The sequence below is a fragment of the Nannobrachium achirus genome, assembly GCF_963921795.1.
Source record: "Nannobrachium achirus genome assembly, chromosome: 16".
In the NCBI taxonomy this organism is placed as follows: Eukaryota; Metazoa; Chordata; class Actinopteri; order Myctophiformes; family Myctophidae; genus Nannobrachium; species Nannobrachium achirus.
In genome coordinates, this window is record NC_137823.1 from 13,408,802 (window position 1) to 13,432,049 (window position 23,248).

At 44.2% G+C, this 23,248-nt stretch overlaps 1 protein-coding gene across 2 annotated transcripts in view; it reads left to right on the forward strand.

Moving 5' to 3' along the window:
- Positions 1 to 23,248, forward strand: part of LOC308301359 (kinesin-like protein KIF26A) — a 161,463-nt gene that overhangs the window by 61,241 nt on the left and 76,974 nt on the right. For both annotated transcript variants that reach the window (XM_080745321.1, XM_080745320.1), the window contains exon 4: positions 5,842 to 5,969. In XM_080745321.1, the coding sequence (XP_080601447.1) occupies positions 5,842 to 5,969 (128 nt within the window). The remainder of the gene's footprint in view (positions 1 to 5,841; positions 5,970 to 23,248) is intronic.

A 23,248-nucleotide genomic window follows, 5' to 3' on the forward strand; every position in this document is an offset into this window, starting at 1 on the left:
AATTAGCCATTAGCCGCAGAGCAGGGCAGAACGCATGGCGTCATGTTGTTAACCGTGTTGGCTGGGGTGTCACACCAAATTCTGGGCCCTGGATACAAGGATTCTGTTACTGTACAAATGTTCGCTTAAAAAATACATATATTCAAAGATTTTCACACATTTTCACGACTTTTAAAATAGCAGATCTACAAGCTCACAGTGTGGTACTCTGTGCCATGCTTTGAGCTTGTACATTTGCTATTTTTCAATAGCTGAAGTACGCCCCTTGTGACACCCCTGGGTGTTGGAATGGGAGCCGGGGTGCCAGCTGTCAATCTTAATGAGCAGAGCTAATTGGCTAACGAGCTGCATCCTCCTACTGAGAACACTAATGGAGCATCAAGCCAACCGCATGTGTGTGTGTCTCTCAAAGCTTAAAGGAGTAGTTCACACAAAAATGTGGTGTGGTGATTCAGCAAAAAATGTTCAGATGCTGCCACTTGTTCATCCCTGTTGAGCCGGTTGTGCCAAGATGTAGGCCACGCATCAGTTTACTTAAGTCCCGGGCATTTTTTAACACGATTTATTTTCCCACAGCAGTCTTTGACCGGACAAAGACTGATGTTGGAGCTATAGCTCCTCTTCCAACAGCACCGCTCAAAAAGATAATTGTGTCCCTCTTCTCGTTAGCGAGGAAATGTTGCATAGTAAACTGGAACATATTAGAGCCAATTAGGGCTGGTCCTTGTCAGCCGGTCCCTTCCTGCCACTGGCCATTAGGCTTCATAACAGGACCCATGGGGCTTCATACACCATCGTTTGGACTGAGCTTTAAGTCATGAACGTTGCTCTGTTAAGTATTGTAGGAGTTGAGTTTTTCATTGATTATTTGCAGTTTGCCGGTACGATTTTACAATGAACACTTATAGGTTTTATTTAGGGCTGGGATACGATTAAAAAAAAATATCGAATTAATTACAGGCTTTGTAATTAATTAATCACAATTAATCGCATTTTAATCGCATATTAATATTTTACACAAGAATATTTTTTTTTTCAAGTAAAACACATTTTGTTGTACGAGTGAATCAACAAGTGAGTTTTTTTAATCTAAATTTCAAGCAAAGCGCTCTGATTGGCTACTTCTCACTTTGCGGTTGTTGTCTCTTCTTGATTCGTGCATCGCTATGATCGGTATGCCTGAAACTGAAGGTTCTGTGGTGCAAAAACTGTGCGATTAAAATGTGTTATTTTTTTAATCGTGTTCATTTTCTGTAATTAATTAATCGCAATTAATCAGTTAAAGTCCCAGCCCTAGTTTCATTCGATTTTTTTGTTGATTTTAATTCTGGAGGAAACATCTATCTCTCTCCCTCGCTTGCTCGCCTGTGTCTGTGTCACTAGAGAAAACCTCCCTGTGAGTCCTGTAAATCCAACTGTGTTGTGCACCAGAAAAACAGCCGGCGTACAAGCAATACACAGTATGGCAAGTATGGATTACAAATAGATGCGGCTGCTTAAAGGTGGCCTTTCACTACCCGATAATCCCACCGATTTATTTTAATCGTGTAGTGTGTGCATGTTTAGATCAAGGGTCTTCAACAGGGCGTCCGGGACCCCTAGGGGGTCCTCAGAGTTACTACAGGGGGTCCTCCAAATCGTTGTGTGATAGAAACCTTTTTCTATTGTTTAACTACTTGAACCCTATTCTGAGAACTTAAGCCAAAAATAGCAGATCTACCTGCTCACAACGCCTCACGCTGCGAGGTGTTGTGAGCTTGTAGATCAGCTATTTTCGGCAAAGAGGTTTGGTGTAGAAGGTCCCTGGTTTAGATTATCTGAAGAGAATCTTAAAAGATTATCCTGTAGTGTCTGGTGCTACCAGATTCCAATTCCCCGATCATCTTGTAGTGTATTGCCACCCTAAGAGAGAAATGTGCATGTATAAATAATATAGAACTGCAAGTGGCGTCCACGGATGCATATGCATTACAACGGTGCCGCTCAAATCGGCATTGTTGTGAGCGATGTCATCAGTTTGTGTTGTGTGACATCAGACCAGAGCTCCGGTCAGCGTGATAAGATGTGAAGTCAAGTCACATTTATTCTGAGTATACGACCGAGAGGAGCAAGCTTCACAGGCCCAGTGTGCGAACCCAGAGAGACGAAGGAAATAATAGAGAGATACAACGAGAGACAGATACTGAACTGGATGGGTAGAAAGAGAAAGAGAAGGTGACAGAGAATATACATGGACACGATCTTCCAGCCACCAACAGACCAGCATTAGCAGATTCGACGATGGACCAGTCGTACGGAACTCAGGTGTCCTGTTCCGAGGGTTCACGCGCCTTGGTGTCTCCGGACGTCCTCTATGGACACAAGGAAAGAAGTCACAGCGACCTCTACTGTCAGATGCCCTCATCTTCCCGTCAGAAAGGTATCATCAGCTCTCTAAGCGTCCAGAAACGAGAACAAGACACCGGACAACAGAGATCTTACCGCGACTCCATTTCGGCTGGGAGAAGTGACGGCGCATCCGACGCCTCTCGCATGAAGCTCGCGTGTAAACAGTGTGACAAGAGTTTTAGTCACTTAGGGAAGTTGAAAGTGCACCAACGTGTCCACACTGGAGAAAAACCCTTCCATTGTAAACAATGTGGCAAGAGTTTCAGTCTGATCCATCTCCTGAAGAGACACCTGTCCGTCCACAGTGGGATAAAACCTTTCCGCTGTGGACATTGTGGCAAGAGTTTCATTCTGTCCGGTGAACTGAAGACACACCAGCGTGTCCACACAGGAGAAAAGCCCTTCCATTGTAAACAATGTGGCAAGAGTTTCAGTTTGTTGGGTGACCTGAAGACACACCTGCGCGTCCACACAGGAGAAAAACCTTTCCACTGTAAACAATGTGGCAAGAGTTTCAGTAAGTCATCTAGCCTGAAGACACACCAGCGTGTCCACACAGGAGAAAAACCTTTCCACTGTAAACAATGTGGCAAGAGTTTCATTCAGTCGGGTAACCTGAAGACACACCTGCACGTCCACACTGGAGAAAAACCTTTCCACTGTGAACATTGTGGCAAGGGTTTCATTCAGTCGGGTGACCTGAAGACACACCAGCGTGTCCACACTGGAGAAAAACCTTTCCACTGTAAACAGTGTGACAAGAGTTTTTGTCGGTTAGTTCGTCTGAAGGACCACCAGCGTGTCCACACAGGAGAAAAACCCTTCCATTGTAAACAATGTGAGAAGAGTTTCAGTTTGCTGGGTACTCTGAAGAACCACCAGCGTATCCACACAGGAGAAAAACCTTTCCACTGTGAACAATGTGGCAAGAGTTTCAGTCAGAACCATCACCTGAAGAAACACCTGCACGTCCACACTGGAATAAAATCTTTCCACTGTTAACATTGTGGCAATTGTGGATTTTCATTCAATCAGGTGACATGAAGGCCCACCAGTATTCACACCATAGACTGTAAGAAATATGGACGGTGGGAACCCATTGGTTTCTATGCTGCAAAAATTATGCTTATTTTGCCCATGAATGGGTGTTGCCATTTCTTTTTTTTATGTGGGTACCAGGAATGCTATTGGCTGCCAACAGTCACGTGCAACTACAGGGATAGATGGGACATCTTCTTGAGCTTGCAGAAAAGGAAGCACACGAAGAAGAATCATCACAAGCCAATGATCACAAACCCCTCCTACAGCATACCCTGCTTTAACATCAAATATAACATCAACTGTATACCATATTTTCACAAAACGCATGATTGAAACGAGGGTTTAAACTAGCTACAGGAACCATGAAGTATTTATGGCAATGTTTATTAATGAATGAATGAATGGAATCCTATTAAGAACATGTTGCTTCTGGTACCAGAACAGCGCAACTAGCGGCCAATCATACAAACTTTTAGTTCCATGTTTGCTTCATTTAAAATCCGGACAACTGGACCCCTGGTATCCACACTGGAGAAACACCCTTGTAGTGTAAACAGTGTGACACACAGACCTCTCCTATAGTTCCACATTTCAGTCCAGCATCAGATGGTTGCTAAAAACAACAAAAATATGCATGGTCTGAAACCACAGGCTCTAAAAAAAAAAAGAATATGGACGAAGGGAATGATGACATCACCCAATTGGATTCTTTTACTTTTACTTTTGGTACTTTAAGTACATTTTGATGCCAATACTTTTGTACTTTTACTCCGTCCATGGATTTTTTGAATTCCGGACATTTACTTGTAACAGAGTATTTCTATATTGCAGTATTGATTTGACTTTAGTAAAACATTTTGAGTACTTGCCCCCCAGTTTTGCCTTCGGCTCTTAAAAAAAATAATAAAAAAAAATCCCTGAGGTCACAGTAGCCTTGATGCTTCACCCACACTGAGTCCACAGTAGACTTGATGCCTCAGCCCCAGATGATTTCAAACTGTTCTCCCTTTTCTCTGGCTATTTCCTGTCAATACTTTTTTTTTCTAAATAGCTATGAATTTATGGGTTCACACTTGTTATTTTTTATTTGTACCAACAGTCAAAACAGCACATTATAGGCCAACATATATACAGTAGGTTGTAATTTTACATTCCACAGACCAGATCAAGACTCTTACTTTCCCATAACTCGACAAAGCACTTTTATTTTGAAGTCCACCGACCGGACGTCAAGGGTTTACATTGTTCTGACTGACACGCATTACAGTATGCTGACATGATGCTATCAGCTTAGCTACTGCTTCGTTGTGGCACGGGCCACGGCTGTTTTAATCTCACATAACATAAGGATAGAACGGCTTGCTGTATTCTTGTTTCATACGTCGGTTTAAGGGACTAGGGAAGCGCAGCACACATGCAACAAAACTCTGGTGTTTTTTTTTTTGTTTGTTTTGTTTTTGTTTTCTTTTTTATATGTATCGTGGGTGGAATGAATGGAGCTGTGTTTATCAGTGTTGTTTTTGACAGCACATTTGTATTTAGTTTTAGTCATAGTCTTTTGAATAAAATGTCTTTTACTTTTAGTCATAATTTATTTAATTTTTTCACCTGAACAGTTTCAGTTTTAGTCTAATTTTAGTTGACAAAATATCATAACATGTATTTTGGCATGCCTTGATGGCATCGTAATGATTTTACACTTGGTTGCGTGCTGAACATAGACAATCTACAAGCTCACAATGCGTCGAACTGCGACGCGTTGTGAGCTTGTAGATCTGCTATTTTGCATCGCTGAATCGATTATTGTTGACACCACTGTAGGCAACCTGGCCTAGGGCGGAGACCTGCACTCCGAGGAGAACACTTTTTTGGTTGTTGTTGATTTTTGATCTTTAAAGATGGGGTGCCATGATACCCCCCCCCCCCCCCCCCCCCCTTAAACATGATTATCAGGTATTATGATTATACTAGGAGGAAGATGTTTTTCCAAAAAAGTGTGCAGAAAGAGTTAAAATTCGTTTTTTATGTGGCCACACCCACCAGTTCATTAAGTATGCGTGGTTGTCATGGTGGGTGGTGACCCAGCTGAAGTTAGCCACACCCACAGTGTTGGGTGAATGGCAAAAGGGGAGGGGATGATTATATCTATCTGTGTTTTTGGATCGGCACTTTAGACCCACAAGGTGGCAGCCTCAAGGAAGAAACCCAAAATACAAAGGGAATACATAATTGCTCATAACAACCACACCAGGGGGTCTAATGAAGTACTGTCAACCTCCTACCTAGACACATGAAAACCAGAAAAAGTAAAAAACTATGGCACCACCAAAGATCTCTCTCTCTCTCTCTCTCTCTCTCTCTCTCTCTCTCTCTCTCTCTCTCTCTCTCTCTCTCTCTCTCTCTCTCTCTCAGGTCATGGGGTCAGACAGTGACTGTGTTCCCATGGCTGGTAACACTGACAGCCATCCTAAACCAGAGGCTCACAGCATCGCCACCCAGACCAGCCCGCCTCCCTCGGCCGCTGCAGCCTTCTTCATCAGGTTGACTGTCCGCTTCTTTTTTACTGCATGTACTTTTTTTTTTTTACTTCTCTTCTTCTTTGAGCTGTGCTAACCGCTCCTACATCTGGCTTTGTGTGTATGTCCGTCTGTGTGTCTCGCAAAGCCTGGCATTGGCCAAGCTTCGCGGGGCACAATAATGAAATGAACTCATGAAAGGCACCGCTCACTTCACACTGGGTGTTATTTTATTTTTTTACATTTAGAACCACCCTCCATCTGTGTTCAGTTATCCACTAATAGACTGTGGTTGTACTGGTCAGCTCCCAGTTTAACAGTAGAAGACTTGTCGTATTCAACTGGTGTACTGGACTGGTCGGAAGCATTTGCCAATTGTGGGAGGTGGTTAACAGTCTGGCCATGCGAGATTAAGTACAACAAGGCATATGGTTGTACAGGTTAGCCCACAGTGACCAACTGTAGAAGACTGTGGCTGTACTGGTCAGTTCCCAGTACAACAGTAGCAGATTGTGGTTGTACTGGTCAGCTCAGTACAACAATAGTAGACTGTGGTTGTACTGGTAAGCTCCCGTGAACAACAGTATAAGACTGTGGTTGTAATTGTCAGCTCCCAGTAAAACAGTATAAGACTGTGGTTGCATTGGTTAGCTCCCAGTGACCAACTGTAAAAGACTGTGGTTGTACTGGCCAGCCCACAGTGAACATGTGATCGTATACTGGTCAGCCCCAGCCTCGTAAACCACCCTCTTCCGGAAACCATTTAATTTCTGGATCTGGATTACGGAAGTTGGTCGTTTAATAGGCTAGGTCAGCCCCAAGCCGACATACAAGTGCTTACAAAGCAGAATAGGGGACGCTAAGGTTCAAATGGTCAAAGTAACAATATAAAATTTGTATTTTTATCTGACTATAGTTTCTGGCTGCTCTTCCCACCCACGCTGCAGAGCATTTTTCTCCTGCATGACAGCATGAGAAGATGTTTGACACACAGTTCTCCGCCTCTTGTGTGGGGGAGGGAGGTGTGTGTGTGTGTGTGTGTGTGTGTGTGTGTGTGTGTGTGTGTGTGTGTGTGTGTGTGTGTGTGTGTGTGTGTGTGTGTGTGTGTGTGTGTGTGTGTGTGTGTGTGTGTGTGTGTGTGTGTGTGTGTGCGTGCGTGTGTGTGTGTTGCATTCACTATTTTTATCCCCGGGAGAAGATGATGGGCTCAGTTGTCAGGAAGCAACCACCTGTCTCCTGGATTATGGTGGAGTTTGTAGTTTATGGCTCGTTTTCCCTCTCTGCAGAGTTTTCTACCCTGTCAGACAGTCATAGTGTGGATGTGAACCCAGAAATGTCTGACACACCACAGCTCCGCGGGAATCTACATAACAATGTATGCATGTTGGACAATATAGAGTAGCACTACATAGGCTGCGGCTCAAACTAAAATACTTAGTTTTAAAGGGAGCGTATCAGTGCACTTTTCTCTCACAGTCACAAGTCACATCGTGACTTGTACATCAGCTATTTTCTTTTTGACTGTCTCTTGAAGGTGTATAGGCTTTATCAGAGTACAAGGTGATGAGCTATCACCTCAATTTTTAGTTGATAAGCTATCACCTAAAAATGTGATGGCCATCATAGTCACGGACTCACAGTGAAGTCCAATCACCGCGCCTCTGTGCCTCTAAAACCAAGGGGCACACTGATTGGTCTAGATGATTGACCAATCAGTGAACAGGGTGATGGGGAGATGTCTGAAAGTAAAAACAGAGGAGAGATGTCTAGGTCCGCGTAATGTTGTAGTTTTCTGACTTTAAAAGACTACACCGCGGTGATAGCTTATCACCGCAGACTGTACTATGATACGCCATTAAGTGTTTAAGAAGAACCTCAAGGCTTTAAAGGTCAGGGTTTAAAACTTGCACAAAACAGGAAATCTATCTATAAATTAGTCAAATCTATGTCTGTGTGTCTGTGTATACACCCGCTGGCTCTGTACTTGGTCTGCTCTTTTCCCCCTCCACCCCAGCCCTCCGAAAATAGCCAATCTTCGAGCTCACAAGCGTGAGGTGTTGTGTGCTTGTAGATCTGCACATTTCTGCCAATGTTCCCTGTCACACAAAGATTTGGAGATTTGGCGGACCCCCTGTGGTTACTCTGAGGACAAGACCCAATAAGGGTTCCTGTTGAAACCCTTTAGCTCCACCAAATCTTTTTTTCCCTCCCGGAAAATGGATCCTGGGGTTCGAGTGGTTAAACCCACCTGTACATCAAAGCCTTGAGCATGCATCTGGTGGAAGACATGAGATCTATGGGAGAAGGGGGGGAAGCCATTCTCCTTTTATCTTTCATCTGTGATCCTTTGAAGACTGTTTTATCATTATGTCAAAAGAAAGAGCTCGACTGGACAGTATAGCGCACGCACGCACGCACGCACGCACGCACGCACGCACGCACGCACGCACGCACGCACGCACGCACGCACGCACGCACACACACACACACACACACACACACACACACACACACACACACACACACACACACACACACACACACACACACACACACACACACACACACACACACACACAAACACCAGGACCAGTCGAGGTCACTTTCTGAATATTGTTCAATAATTGGATCAATGGCATCTAGACTGGATGTCATTTTAGGGGGCAATTCACCCTTTGTCAAGTCCCGCCCGTTGTCCCGCCCCTCTTCGCACCCATTGGTTGCTGTGTCTTGGTGGGACAAAAGTCCTTTCTCTCCATCCACTACCATTGAAATTCAGTTGCTTCTTATTGTTATTTTGTGTATTGAATTGTCATTTTAAACTTGGTTTCGGTAAAAAAAAGGAGCCTCTCAGGTGCAGTATAGTGACAGGGCATGTTTTTAAATGTTTTATTTTTTTTCCAAAAATGATGTTTAGCAAATTCAACATAAAAAAGGAGGAACCAGGGCGGGGCAAGACAGAAAGAGCCTGCTGGTTGGTCAGTCAGGGACCAATCAGAAGGGTGAATTACTAGTCGCATGGCAATCGTCCCTAGAAACCGTCATTAGAACACAGAGGGTTCCCGAAGGGTTCCCAGTTCGATTCCGGGCTCCCCCAGAGTTAATGTGGAAGAGTCATTGAGCAAGACTCTGAACCCCTAGTTGCTCCAGCAGGTTGGTGCATGGTTTCCTCCGCCATCGGTGTGTATGTGGCTGAGTGGTTATCTATCTAGGTCGTCCTCAGACGAGCCCTCCATCGTTGTTTCCAGTCAACTCGGTTCTCCATACATCTGGCCAGCTCATTGGTGTTCTGTGTCCCTACGTCTTCCTTGAGTACGTCCACGTATGTTTTTGTGGGACGTCCTCGCGACCGGTGCCCATGTGTTGGCTCCCACAGTACCAATTTGCTGGCTGGAAGCTCCTGGTGTCTTTGGCAGTGTCCTGCAAGTCTCATTCTTCTGGTGGCAATTTTCTCGCTTACCCTTGGTATTCCCTCATACAGGCTCCTGTTGGTAACATGTGCGCTCCTGTTGATGTTGAGTACTGCACGCAACATTCTAGTGTAGCACCCATTTAGAGACTTCTGCAGGGTTGGCTTCAGGGTCCAGCATTCACTGCCATAGAGGAGAACAGACTCCACTGTTGCAAAGAAGAAGCTAAGTTTGATTTGGCGGGGGAGGCTAGAGTTCCATACACTGTTCATGCCGTTCAGGGCCCTCCAAGCGAGTGCCTTCCTTACTTTGAGGTCTTTCTCAGTTGAGTCGACCCATGCGCCCAGGTACTTGAAGTCCTTGACTTCCTTCAACACAGCTCCTTCTGTTGTTGTCAGAGGTGAGTGATCAGGTAGGTTATAGGTGATAACCTCAGTTTTCTTAGCATTTAGCCTGAGACCAACTTTGGCACACTCTATCTCCACCCTGCTCAGGAGTTCTTGTGCTTGTTCCATGCTGTCGGAGAGCAGGCTGATGTCGTCCGCATAGTCCAGGTCTGTCAGAACTACTGCGGGATGCCGCCTTGACCTCCTTGGTGTTAGCGTGAAGCCAAGCTCTTGTTCTCGTCCACCTATGGCTTTCCTGAGCGCATAATCTAGAACTATGATGAAGAGGTAGGGGGCCAGGGTGTCTCCTTGCATTACACCAGCTCGGATGTCAAACACCTCACTGCTGCCGTCTGGGGTCACCACTTTGGCCCTTGTTCTTGCGTACATGGTCTCGATAGCCCGGAGAATGTTGGGAGGGACATTGTAGGCCTCAAGGATCTTCACAATCTTGCTTCTGTGGATAGAATCAAAAGCCTTTTTGAAGTCAATGAAGCACAGTACAGCTGCTAGGTTGTCCTTTTTCACCTCCTCTATTAATCTCCTTAATGCCAGGATCTGTGCTACGGTTGTTAGTGTCCATACCTAGGATTCCGGAGGCCCCAGAGGTCGCAGGTACGATTCCCCGCTCCAGCTATCACAGCTCCCCCCCTCGCGCTCCTTGTGGGCTGCACTGGGTTCAGCTGGGTTAAGCTGAAAAAAAAAGCAGCTGGGTTGGGCACCCTTCAGTCTCATATCTGAATTTCCCTCGCGGGAGGAGTAGGTAACTATCATATCATAAAGGCACTATATAAATGCACCATTTACCATTTGCCACACAAATGACTACTGACCAATCATAGTCTGTCTTTTCCGAGACTTAGATTGAATTAAAAGGAGCTTTATTGGCATGAGGAGACAAACGTTTACATTGCCAAAGAAAGTGCCTTTGGTAAAGCGGGAGTCCCGGCCTCTGATTGGCCTATTGAACGTCCCCTTCTGTGCCTTAAAAAATGCCAATCTTTTTTTTTTTACCAACGCCCTAGAACCGGAGGAGCCATCTACCTTTCTATGCCTGTGTGCGCAAGGCTGTGGATGGGAACGATCTGGGCACTGCCAGGCCAGGCCTATAGGATCTAATCTACTGGCCAATGGCCAATGGCAACCCTCCTGTCCCTCCAGCTTATAGGATGTATTGTATAATAGTCAATGACAAGCATGGCAATAGGCCTGAAATACCAGTGTGACAATTAATTAAAATAAACGTTTGATTAACTGTTGAGCAGAGGGTGATATTAATGCAGTGCCTGAGGAGCAGTAAGGATTTAAGTGTCTTGCTCAGTGAACTAGACAGTCTGGTCTTTCTACTCACTCAGCTATTGTTAGTATAATGTATTATTTGACCAGTATAATATAAGATAAAACAACCGAAACAGCCATTCTCTACGATAGTGTGTGTTGATGTGTGTGTTTGCGTGCGTGTGTGTGTGTGTGTGTGTGTGTGTGTGTGTGTGTGTGTGTGTGTGTGTGTGTGTGTCTGTGTGTGTGTGTGTGTGTGTGTGTGTGTGTGTGTGTGTGTGTGTGTGTGTGTGTGTGTGTGTGTGTGTGTGTGTGTGTGCCATTGCGTGAAGAAGTGTAAGTGTTTCTTTGTGCATGTGTGTGTGTGTGTGTGTGTGTGTGTGTGTGTGTGTGTGTGTGTGTGTGTGTGTGTGTGTGTTGTTTTGCTGACCTATGTCTTTTTTCCCTGTCATTCACACTTGCATGCACACGCACACAATTACACACTTTGTAAACACATAGATACATGCCTTCATGCATGCAAATGCCTCGTACACACACAGAAACACATACTTACATGTGCATGATACGCATGTGCGTGCGCGAGCGCACACACACCCTCACGCATGCACTCTCACGCACATGCATTCTCAGCAGTAACGCATGCGTTTCTCATTTCAAAGTGAGTTGCGTCGCATGAATCCTAATGAGACCCACCGTGCATCGTCTCTGTGTCGGGTGTAAACCTCATATGTCCAACACTGTTACTCTTTAAGGATTCAAAAGCAAAAGTGTAAAAATGGACAGATCCACAAGATCGGAGTAGAAAAGAGTAGAAAGAGTAGAAACACGGCGTGAGGATCTTGTGGATCTGCTACTGTTGATGCTTTTGTGTGATGCTATTGTGAACACTGTATGATCAAGTTGTTAACGATCGCAGAGAGTTGTTATTCATGCTAAATAAACATACACATTCACCAGTAAGATTCCCTAATCGGGAGATAAGCGATCGTCTGGTCGCATACACTATACTTTAGAAGGCAATGGTAGGCAATCAGGAGGGAAAATGGGAAATGGGACAGATCCATGTTGATGACATGACTTTATACAGTAGATACTGTGTACCGCTTTGCGTGATTTTAGGGCAAAATCTGTAGGAGGCTAGGAGCAGTGTCCAACAATGTGTTTTGCAAGAATCGGCCTCATGGTGGCGCTCAAAGAGGGCCATGTGAGAAATGTGGGGTGGAGGTTGTGGTTTGGCAGCCAAGGAGTGTGTATGCAACATTTGGCATGGATAGGGGCAACAGTGGCGGAGATATGAGAAGGGGAAAAGTGTGACGTGACGGACAGACTGAAAGACAGACTGCCGGTGGACGTTTTGATAGTAACTGCGACATAACGGTGGCAATAATGAGTCATATAAGTGCATTATCTATCTATAAATGCGAGAAGTCTCTGTCTGTCTGTCTGTCTGTGTGTCTGTGTGTCTGTAATCCGCGTATCTCGAGAACCGTTCGTCCCACCGGCTTCAGATTCGGCACGCGCGTTCCCCGCCGCGGCACGGAGTGCAGTGCCGGGTCTCGACCCGACCCGACGCGCGGTTTTCCCGAACCGGCGCGAAACGTTCGGAATCTCCTTATGCAGGGTTGATTGTTGACATCAGGCTGTTCCGGAGGAAATCGGCGAAAGCTCTGACTCATTGTGACATCACTTCATAAATGGCTCTGACATCACATACGCCACATGAGTCAACAAAAAATCTCTGTGAGTGTGTATGTATGTAATCCGCGTATCTCGAGAACCGTTCGTCCCACGGGCACGCGCGTTCTCCATATATGGGCATAAAATGAATGCCCCCTCATATATGGACATAAATGGACAGAGGCAAACAGATGGTCAAAGATCTCCATATATGGGCATAAAATGGTACGCAGACAGACAGATACAGATATCTCCATATATGGATTGTTGACATCAGGCTGTTCCGGAGGAAATCGGCGAAAGCTCTGACTCATTGTGACATCACTTCATAAATGGCTCTGACATCACGTACGCCACATGAGTCAACAAAAAATCTCTGTGAGTGTGTATGTATGTAATCCGCGTATCTCGAGAACCGTTCGTCCCACGGGCACGCGCGTTCTCCATATATGGGCATAAAATGAATGCCCCCTCATATATGGACATAAATGGACAGAGGCAAACAGATGGTCAAAGATCTCCATATATGGGCATAAAATGGACGCAGACAGACAGATACAGATATCTCCATATATGGGCATAAATGGACACAGGCAAACAGATGTTCAAAACAGGTCCTATGCAACACAGTTGGAGGCACAGACAGATACTCCATATATGGGCATAAAATGGACGCAGATAGACAGAAATCTCCATATAGATATCTCCATATATGGACATAAATGGACAGAGGCAAACAGATGGTCAAAGATCTCCATATATGGGCATAAAATGGACGCAGACAGACAGATACAGATATCTCCATATATGGGCATAAATGGACACAGGCAAACAGATGTTCAAAACGGGTCCTATGCAACACAGTTGGAGGCACAGACAGATACTCCATATATGGGCATAACATGGACGCAGATAGACAGAAATCTCCATATATGGGCATAAAATGGACCCAGAACTATAACTGCAGTGATCTCCATATATGGACATAAAATGGACGCCGACAGACAGACAGACAGATACAGATATCTCCATATATGGGCATAAATGGACACAGGCAGACAGATGGTCAAAACGGGTCCTATGAAAACAGGTATAATGGGGTTTGCATTAAAGGGCGGGGCATTCATTCCCTATTTACATTGTTCCGAGTTGGCCAGGTCGCCGACTAGACGCTGGGCTTCTAGTAATTATAATGCATTACAAATGGACATTATAGGCCCGACCATTTATACTGTCTTACCAAAAGTTTTTGTCTCAGGTATATTACTTTCATTGGAGATATGGCAAGCTGACCTAGTTAATACGACGGCGGCGTTGATGTACCGTACAGTCGTTAATGTTGTTGATGTAGCGTACAGCCCCACTGGCCACATAAATAAATGTACCACGGAGCAGACTCCTCTGCTCCGCGGTACATTTATCTATGTCTGTGTTCAGTACAGCTTTGCAGCGTCACTGCGTTCAGTCTCACCACAGGTGGTCCAGCATTGATGTTCTATTAAAACAAAGTGTAGAACCAGAGTAGCCGACATCATCAACACGGTCCTAACAGCCCGGCAGCCTGAGGTACAAACACCGTTAGCTCTCTGGGGAGAAGCAGGGGTGTCGCACCCAAATTCTGGGCCCTGGTTACGAGGATTCACTGCGGGCCGGCCCCCATGAATGTTCTTCATAGGGGGACGCATTGTTACGCATTATGTAATGCTTTAACTATTGAAAATAGCAGATATACAAGCTAGCTCACAGCGCAGCACAGAGTGCCGTGCTGCGAGCTTGTAGACCTGCTATTTTCGAAAAAATTTGAAAATTTGTTAGTTAGTAAATTTGTTAATTAGTCTTTTCAAATCATTATAAGATCCTATGTTTTTCTTTTTAACTATGTTTCTATGTCAGTGGTGCTCAAACCTTTTCATTCAAAGGACCCCCAAAAGGATATGTATTTGGCCACGGAACCCCATCTCAAAATATTTAGTTCCAAGGACCCCCCAGAAGCAAAATTTGAGTAACAAAATTAATGTTAAATGTTATTAACTTAAAAAATACATATATTCAAAGATGTTGACACATTTTCAAAAATAGCAGATACAAGCTCGCAGAGAGCTTGTATATCTGCTATTTTTCAATAGCTAAAGGATAAAATAATTCCAGGCCCCTCCACCTTGGGCCCTAGTAACTCAGTCCCCCCCCCCCCGCGCCCCTGGAGAGTGCCATCCCCAGCCCCCCTGTGTCTGCCTCTCTGTGCCCAGACATGGAGCCCCACTGTGGGGGGATTTACTACAGCTATAGTGCACATCATGGCTTCATTCACTGCTACTGTTTAGTCAGGAACAGCGTTCGGAGATGTTCCCTGTATTTTGTATGCATGCCCCCCGCCCCATAGGGATACAATAGTAATACAATAGCAATACATTGGCATAATAGCTTGAATCCGCACACATAAAGCACTTTTATTTGAGCTTATGCCGGACTCTGATCAAAAGGTGGAGATTGAAAGATCTGAGGCTTCAGATCCAGACAAGCAGAGCTATAGAGAAAGCAAGACACATTTAACGGAGCCTCCCTTACTGAGCGTGAGCTCTGATTGGAGGAAGACTGTGTGACGTAATGACCAGCGGATCTGTGAATAAGAGCAGGAAAGGATCTGACTGACAGCTGATTAATACTGGGCGGGCAAAACTCTTGTGTCCTGCGCTATGCTTCATTTCTGCTCTGTTCTTCTAGTGCACTAAGGCTGGATTTACACTGGCAGACAAATCCAGCCTGAATCAGATTTGTGCCACATCCATATTGAAATTATCCGATTGATTTAAATGGTTTCATGGTCACACGGAACAAATCAGATTCCAAACTGGATGTGACACAGATCTGATTTAGGCTGGATTTGACTGCCAGTGTAAATGGGGCCTAAGTTCTCAACATCTGGCCCTGAGGACCATTATGTGCGTCCAAAATGGACCCTTACGAGTCTGTAACCAAGTAGGGATTGTACACATGTTTACACCATTTGTCAGAGTTAAAGCTGCACTAACTTTCCTTTTCTGTGTACCCTGGATTTGAACCCGTCTGCTGACGTTTTTACCACTGATTTAACTCTGATTATTAAACTGGATGCCGTCAACAAGATTGGCGAGTGTCTCTTTGATGTCGTTGAGTGCCGTCGGCGAGCTTGACGAAAAGGTTTTATAATAAACCGTAGCTTGCGTTCTGCGGCAGGCCCGCGACTGAAGAGAAAAATCCAAATTCCCACAATGCATAACTCAAGAGATAACTCAATCAGGAAATCCAGGTTTTCCATACAGGCCAATGTTATAGATTCACTAAAATGGATTCATCTCGTAATCTAACTCCGGATCATGTAATTGTTTAAAACAAGCCTTTCTCTACCGAGCGTAACAAAATCACTGATGGCCGCAATTGTAATTGTTTCTTTTCTGTTTCTGTTCTAGAAGGACATAGGATCTAAATGTCTCAATAGAAGAGAAGGGTGACCAAAATACAACCACCCTTGTTATATTGTATAATTTCTATTCTATTCTATTCTATTCTATTCTATTCTATTCTATTCTATTATTATATTATATTAACCTACTCTGCCATACAAATTACAATTACATCATTGACATAATACACTTTAAATGAACAGTGAGGATTCACTGGATTCTTAGAGATTGCATCTTAAACTGGAGGTCCTGGAAATGAGAAGGTTTGAGAGTCACTGATCTATAGAGAGATGGAGAGTCACAGCAGGGAGTCTCAGTGAAACATGGAAGCTGCTGCAGCCTGTGATACAGGAAAGTATGTGTGTGTGTGTGTGTGTGTGTGTGTGTGTGTGTGTGTGTGTGTGTGTGTGCGTGTGCGTGTGCGTGTGTGTGTGCGTGTGTGTGTGCGTGTGTGTGTGTGTGTTTGTGTGGGGGGGGGGGGGGTGCGTGCGTGCGTGCGTGCGTGCGTGCGTCAGGTGCGTGCGTGCGTGCGTGCGTGCGTGCGTGCGTGCGTGCGTGCGTGTTCCAAAATGTTTCACATTTAAACTAAATTATGACTTGCAACTTTCTTCCCATGGTATCCCTATATGTTGGCCATGTAATTATATGTGGATACCTGAAAAGTAATAAATAATAATAGGAATAATAAAGAAATATATATATATATATATATATATATAATAGATGTATCTTGCTGAGTATACAATTCATTGCTTTTCAGTTCATCATTGTTAAAAAACACAAAAAAACATGCCTTTATTATGCAATTAATCACGCAATTAACTACACAAAATCACGCGACTAATGGCACATGTGGTGCTCTCAGCGTATGTGTCAGATGTAAGGGGGGGGGGGGGGGGGGGGGTGTCAGGGTTCGTGGTACGAGGAGCACAGGGGGCGAACGGAGGGTGAGGTTTATGTCACCTTCACCCTGCTACTCGTTAGGTGTTAATTAGTCTAATTAAAGCGCTGATGCAGGAGGAAGGGCAGACGATATGAGCAGCGTTATGCATTCTACCATGGCTGCTTCTCGCATCCAGAGAACCTGGATCTCCACAGTACAACTTTACGCACAGACGAACGTGAGCTGCAGGTTTTCATATTGAATGTGACCTATACGGTCACAATGAAAAGAATAAACTAGACCAAGGATCTCTTTCTTAAGTCATTTTTTGACAGTTTGTCCATTTTGGTCTTAACCCTGCAAGGCCCAGCGATGCTTTTTGGCAAAAAAATTTAAATCATTTTTTTTTAAATGTTATAATCAGTTTTCCTGTTCTTTTTCCACATTAACATCACCATTAAATCCTATTGTTTAGTATTACAATGCCATTGGCCACGATATTTGCATATAAATACCCCCCACAGAGGCTGACATTCACACCTCCCAGAGAAGTTGAAATCCCAGTGTCTGGACGAACAACATCTCACTTTTTAACTGAAGCTATTCCTCATTTCTTTTGGCGACCATTAGAATGTGCATATGTTATTATTGTGAAAAATATCCCCAAAATGCAAATTAGAACATGATTTATGATTTATGGATTTATTAATTTTCAAACGTTACATTTTCCTCTGATTAGAACTCCTACAACACCATCTGATGTTTTCTTCTTTTTTTTGGCATGTAATAATTTGGGTCTTGCAGGGTTAAAAGTTGTTAATTTGTAACTTCAGAAATGTGCGGACACCCCGTATACACTTAAACTGTAAGTTGGTTTGTTAACTGTTGAGTGAGAAATCATCTTGGGACACCCCCGAAGATTATTTGGGGGACCCCCAGTTTGGGAACCACTGACCTAGAGCTAGTCACTAATCCTTCGGTTTTTGTTCCTTTCCTGAAAAGTAGTATTTTTTGACATACAAGGTTTCCACCCAACAGCGTGGAACATGAAAGAGCTGAATGATCCCTAGAAGACGTCCTCATACTGAATTCACTTTAAACTTTACATCAAAACCTCTAAGAGACACATGATGGAGATAGATGGAGAGACATGCATGATTCATACTGACACGGCCCTTCATGTCTGCAGCAATGGCTGTCACCATCATCATTACATCTTAGTTGATGGTTAATTGTCAACATTAATAATTGTGATTCATGATTTAATTGGAACATAATAACATGCAAAAGACTGTCCTGTTTGCCTTTTAGGGTTTTATATACAAACATTGCACGTGCAGGACGTTTATGGCGAATGATAATTTAAAAAGAAATGACTACGAGTAATGTAAATGAATGTTGTACTATGGCCAAGGCCATATCCTTAACTCTTCTAGTGCCTATCCCAAACTAGTTCGGCTCAATTTGTCGGCTAGCGACGCAATCCGGAGTGCCGATCCCGAACTAGTTCGGCTCATTTTGTCGGCAAGCGTCGGCTTGCTTTGGTCCTTACCGTAAGCTGATTATTGAAAACGTAGGCGGTCCGAAGTCGTCCTACGTTTACTAACGTTAGTATCGTAATTTTTCGCCGATTTATTCCATTGGAATCTATGCTTTTCTGGAAGAGGACAGCCTTTATTTGCAGCAAAATAGCCGAAAAAATGTGCTTTTAACAGTTTTACTGCCAGATGTTGTTGTTTATTTATTGGGTTTTGTGCCAGCAAAAGCACCTTACCTTTGCGATGTTATAGACAAAGATGTATTAATTTTTTTTCATCATTATTATTTTCTTTTCTCCTTAAATAGGTGTACCTTGGCTATACGAGCAGTAGAGGCCAGCCTCATGCAATAATGAATGTGAAAATGGCCGCGGTAGGCTCCCGTCCGTCAAGACAGCTCAATCGCTACAGAGCAATAGAGCGAGAGAAAATAACAAGGAAGAGTGTTGTTACTCCATTGATGCTAACGTCCAGTGGGTTTTTGAGAGCACTTTTATGGGAGCTGTCTCTACGGTACACACCCGCGCGACCCCTCATCAGTTTACAGACATCAAAACAAGGTACAAAAGAACGAGCCAAAGAACGTACTATTGGCGGCGCGCCGCCAGGAAAAATGGGGCGAACGGGAACGTTCAAAGCGGTTATAGAGTTAACAATAACATTAGCCTAGAGGTAATGGAAGCCAAGGCCTTCTGGCGCATAGTGATGACACGCACAAAAGTCATCGCACACGTCACGTCACGTCTGCGCAGGGCTTGCGTAGCTACAGCGCTGTCTATGGGGCTTCGGCCGGCCATTGAGCAGGAGTTGGCTCCATCTAGTGGTGGCACTAGATGGGTTTTAATAATGTTATCCTCCTATTGTGACATGTTGTGAGCAGAGGTGTCAATTATTGGGTATGGCAAGGTATGGCAGGTGCTCCAGGGGGGGTAAAAATAAATGTACTTGTTATTAAATTACTTTAAACTAACTACAATGAAAATTAGAACCACATAGTTGCTTTCACAAGGTATTATCTACACAACACTTATCTCTGTATCCCCCTCTATCTTGACACAGTTTATTCCCCTGTTCAGTAGGTCAGCACAGGTGCAATGTTTTTTTTTTCATATTTTTGTTCTTTCATTTTTTTCAGTCAGTTGTTTACTTGTGCCTGCGGTAAAATAATACTATCTAAGGTATGGCAACATGACTAGTGTCATGCACGTCATGGGGGCGTTTTTATATTTTTTTATCACCTTCACATTCAGCGGTGGTTCTGCTTATAACATAATGTCTCTGCCGGGAGGAAACCTAATACAGTGGGTGCGTTCGGAAATGCGCACCGGGTGTGTGCCCTGTGTAGTGAGTGCAGTGGGCGGTGACGTAGTGCATTCAGTGTGGCTTATTTATGAACGACCGGTTAAGGGGCAGCTGTGCGAGTTTTCAGTCTGAACTCTGAAGGAAAACTTCCTGAAAAGCAGCAGTTGCTAACGTAACGTTGCTATTGAAAGGTAATTTAATTCACAACATTGGCCTTCCTGCTGTTAGTTTACTCGTTGATGCGTGTGTAACAATAAACATCAAAAGGACCCATCAAGCCGTATATGGTGCATGTTGCGATCAATAAAGCTGAGAAGCGCTCGAGACATGGCCATGAAAACCAACCAATCAAAACACTGCACTGTTGCACCACATCACCAAACCCCATCTTCTGTGTAGAGTCGTTCAGTGCATGCACTCAGCACACCCGGTGCGCAGCGCACTGGATTTCCGAACGACAATGCACCAAGTGCACCGAATAAACGAACAACAACATGGCACACCAGTGCGTTGAGTGCGCATTCCCGAACGCACCCAGTATGTCCAAAACTATTACTTTCCGGTATTCAAATTCTAAAGAATCAAAAGGAGCAGATCTACAAGCTCAAAACCTGTCACTTAATGCGTTGCGTTCCGATCCTGTGACCTCCACATGGCTCCCTGTCAAACACTGAATAGATCTCATCACCTACAGTAAAGGGCCTTCAACAACCAAGCTCCACCACTTTACCACCATTCCCCCTAGCTCTCTCCCAGTCCCTCAGGTCTGATGCCAACCTCCTGGACACGAGTTTAGAAACTCTAGGTTAACTAGGGGAAGGAGCGCTCATTTTCACCAGGGGAAGGAGCGCTCATTTTCACCAGTGTCGGCAGGTTAGCATTTCACCAGGTTAGCATTCACTAGCGTGGTTAGGGTTAAGGGTAAAATAGTGCATTTATATAGCACTTTTATCCAAAGCGCTTTTCATAGATTGTGCATTACATTCACCCATTCACGCACACATTCATACACCGGTGGCGGAGGAAACCATGCAAGGCACCAACCTACTCAATGGGAGCAATTAGGAGTTCAGAGTCTTGCCCAAGGACTCTTCGACATTAACTCAGGGGGAGCCCGGATTTGAACTGGGAACCCTTTGTGCTCTATACAGTTTCTCTACCCCTGAGCTATGCCGCCCCTTAGGGTTAAGGTTAGGGTTAGGGTTAAGGTTAGGTTTAGGTTTTGGTGCACCTCTGCCGCGGTCCAAGTGACTACAATGGAGCGCTCCCTACCTCCGGTTCAGCCAATCACAAGCTTCAAAAATGAGTCCGGGGCATGGTTTTCCCCCAGTGCGCCTAGAGTTTCTAAACTCGTCTCCTGGACATCCCAGAGACAACAACATGAACCGGAGGCAACAGGGCCTCCTCAGTTGATACCCTCACCCTATGGAACTCCCTCCCAGTTCACATCAAAGCTGCCCCGCACCCTTGCCACGTTTAAAACCACACTCAAAACCCACCTCTTCAGAATTGCATTTGCCACCGAATTCTAATTCCCCCCTTTTAATTTGAATGATTTTGTTTGCTTTAATAGTTATTTTCTCAGTTAAGATGTTTTTGGTAGTTTTGTTTTGTAAAGTAATTTAGAGTGCAGAGAAAAGCGCTATAGCATATGAATTGGATGCAGTATTATTATGATTATTTATGAATGGCCTCCAGTACTATTCTCGGGCTTGTGTTTTTCAACCGCCTTCTTCAAATCCCACCAGAGGTTTATTGTGGGGTTCAACTCAGGAGACTGAGAGACACTTTTACTCCAATACAATTATTTGAACAGTTTAGTTACTAGTTGCTATAGTAGGCACGTAACATACATTTTGGTCATTTGAAAATAGCCGATGTACAAGCTCATACAAGATTTGTATACATTTTATGAGAGAGTTCTGTTTCCACCACTCCTCCTGGTCATACCGTACATTACATGAGATAAAATTGCTCCATCTGTCAAATTTGTACTTGAGTTCAAGTGGGCCAAATATACCGTATATATCAATTTAGTCAAGAACACTCTCCACAAAGTAGATTTAACCATTTATTGCAACAGATGGAATACAGTTCAACTTGGCGTTAAGTGGCTCCGCGTTCGGAGATGTTCCCTGAAGTTTGTAAATGTTTGCTTGCTTTGCAAAATCACAGTAAGAAAACCCCCATTGGGATAAATAGTTGTACACTAGCAGTACATTGACATATTAGCTTGAATCAGAAGACATAATATTGCAAGTATTTGAGCCTATATGCCAGACTCTGATCAAAAGGTGGCGGCTGGGGTGGAGGAGGCAGCTAAGCAGCAGCAGATCTGAAGCTTCGGATCAAAGATGAGCAGAGCTATAGTGAATGCAAGCCGTATTTAAAGGAGCCTCCCTTACTGAGTGAGAGCTTTGAGTGGATTATGACAGTGTGATGTAATGATCAGATCTGTGAATGAGGAGTAGGAAACGATCTGACTGACAGCTGATTACAGCTGAGGCGGGCGAGACCATAGTCTGTGAAAAAAAATATGGACATTGGAAAGCCATTGGTTTCTATAAGGCGCAAATTAAGCTTTTTTGGCCACTGTATGCATGGGTGCCGCAATCATTGTAGAAATCAACGTTCAGGAACCATAAAGTATTTATGTTTATTAAGGTAGGAAAATCTAAGTTTGCGGGGAATAAATGGAATCCTATGAAGAACATGTTGCTTTTGGTACCAGAACAGTGCAACTAGCGGCCAATCATAGGAACTTTTTTTTTTGGAGGTGGCATATCAACCTGAAGGGCTCCTATCACTCGATAATCACTGCTGAGCGAGATGTTATCCCGCTTATTACCCGGCTACTCAATAAAATTAATAATTTGACTCAACTAAAAACAAAACAAAGTATTTCGATGTTTACAGTCTGCTGAAAGTGTTCCACAAGTGTTGCACTGGGCGTCCCTAGGGTGACCACCTGTCCCGCGGGACAGTCCCGAAATGGACCGTCTGTCTCGCGTCCCGTAAAACGGCACTGATGTCCCGTGAATCAAAGACATGGAGAAATAAAAAAATAAAAAAGGGGGGGGATTTGTTTTCACAATATGTGACGCTCATGTGAAGCTCATTCTCTCATACCGTTGGACGCACCGAGACGAGATCAGTGTCTCTCGCTCTCTCTCTCACTGACTCTCTCTCTCTCTCTCTCTCTCACTCTCTCTCTCTCTCTCTCTCTCTCTCTCTCTCTCTCTCTCTCTCGCGCTAGTCGCTAAGCTGTGCAGTGTGTTGTAACATGGAGAACAAGTCCAGGAGAAGTCTGCTTGTTGTTGTTAGTCCCATACATCATTACAGACTGTTTTTTAGACTGGTGGTTTCTGTGGCTACACATAGGGCAT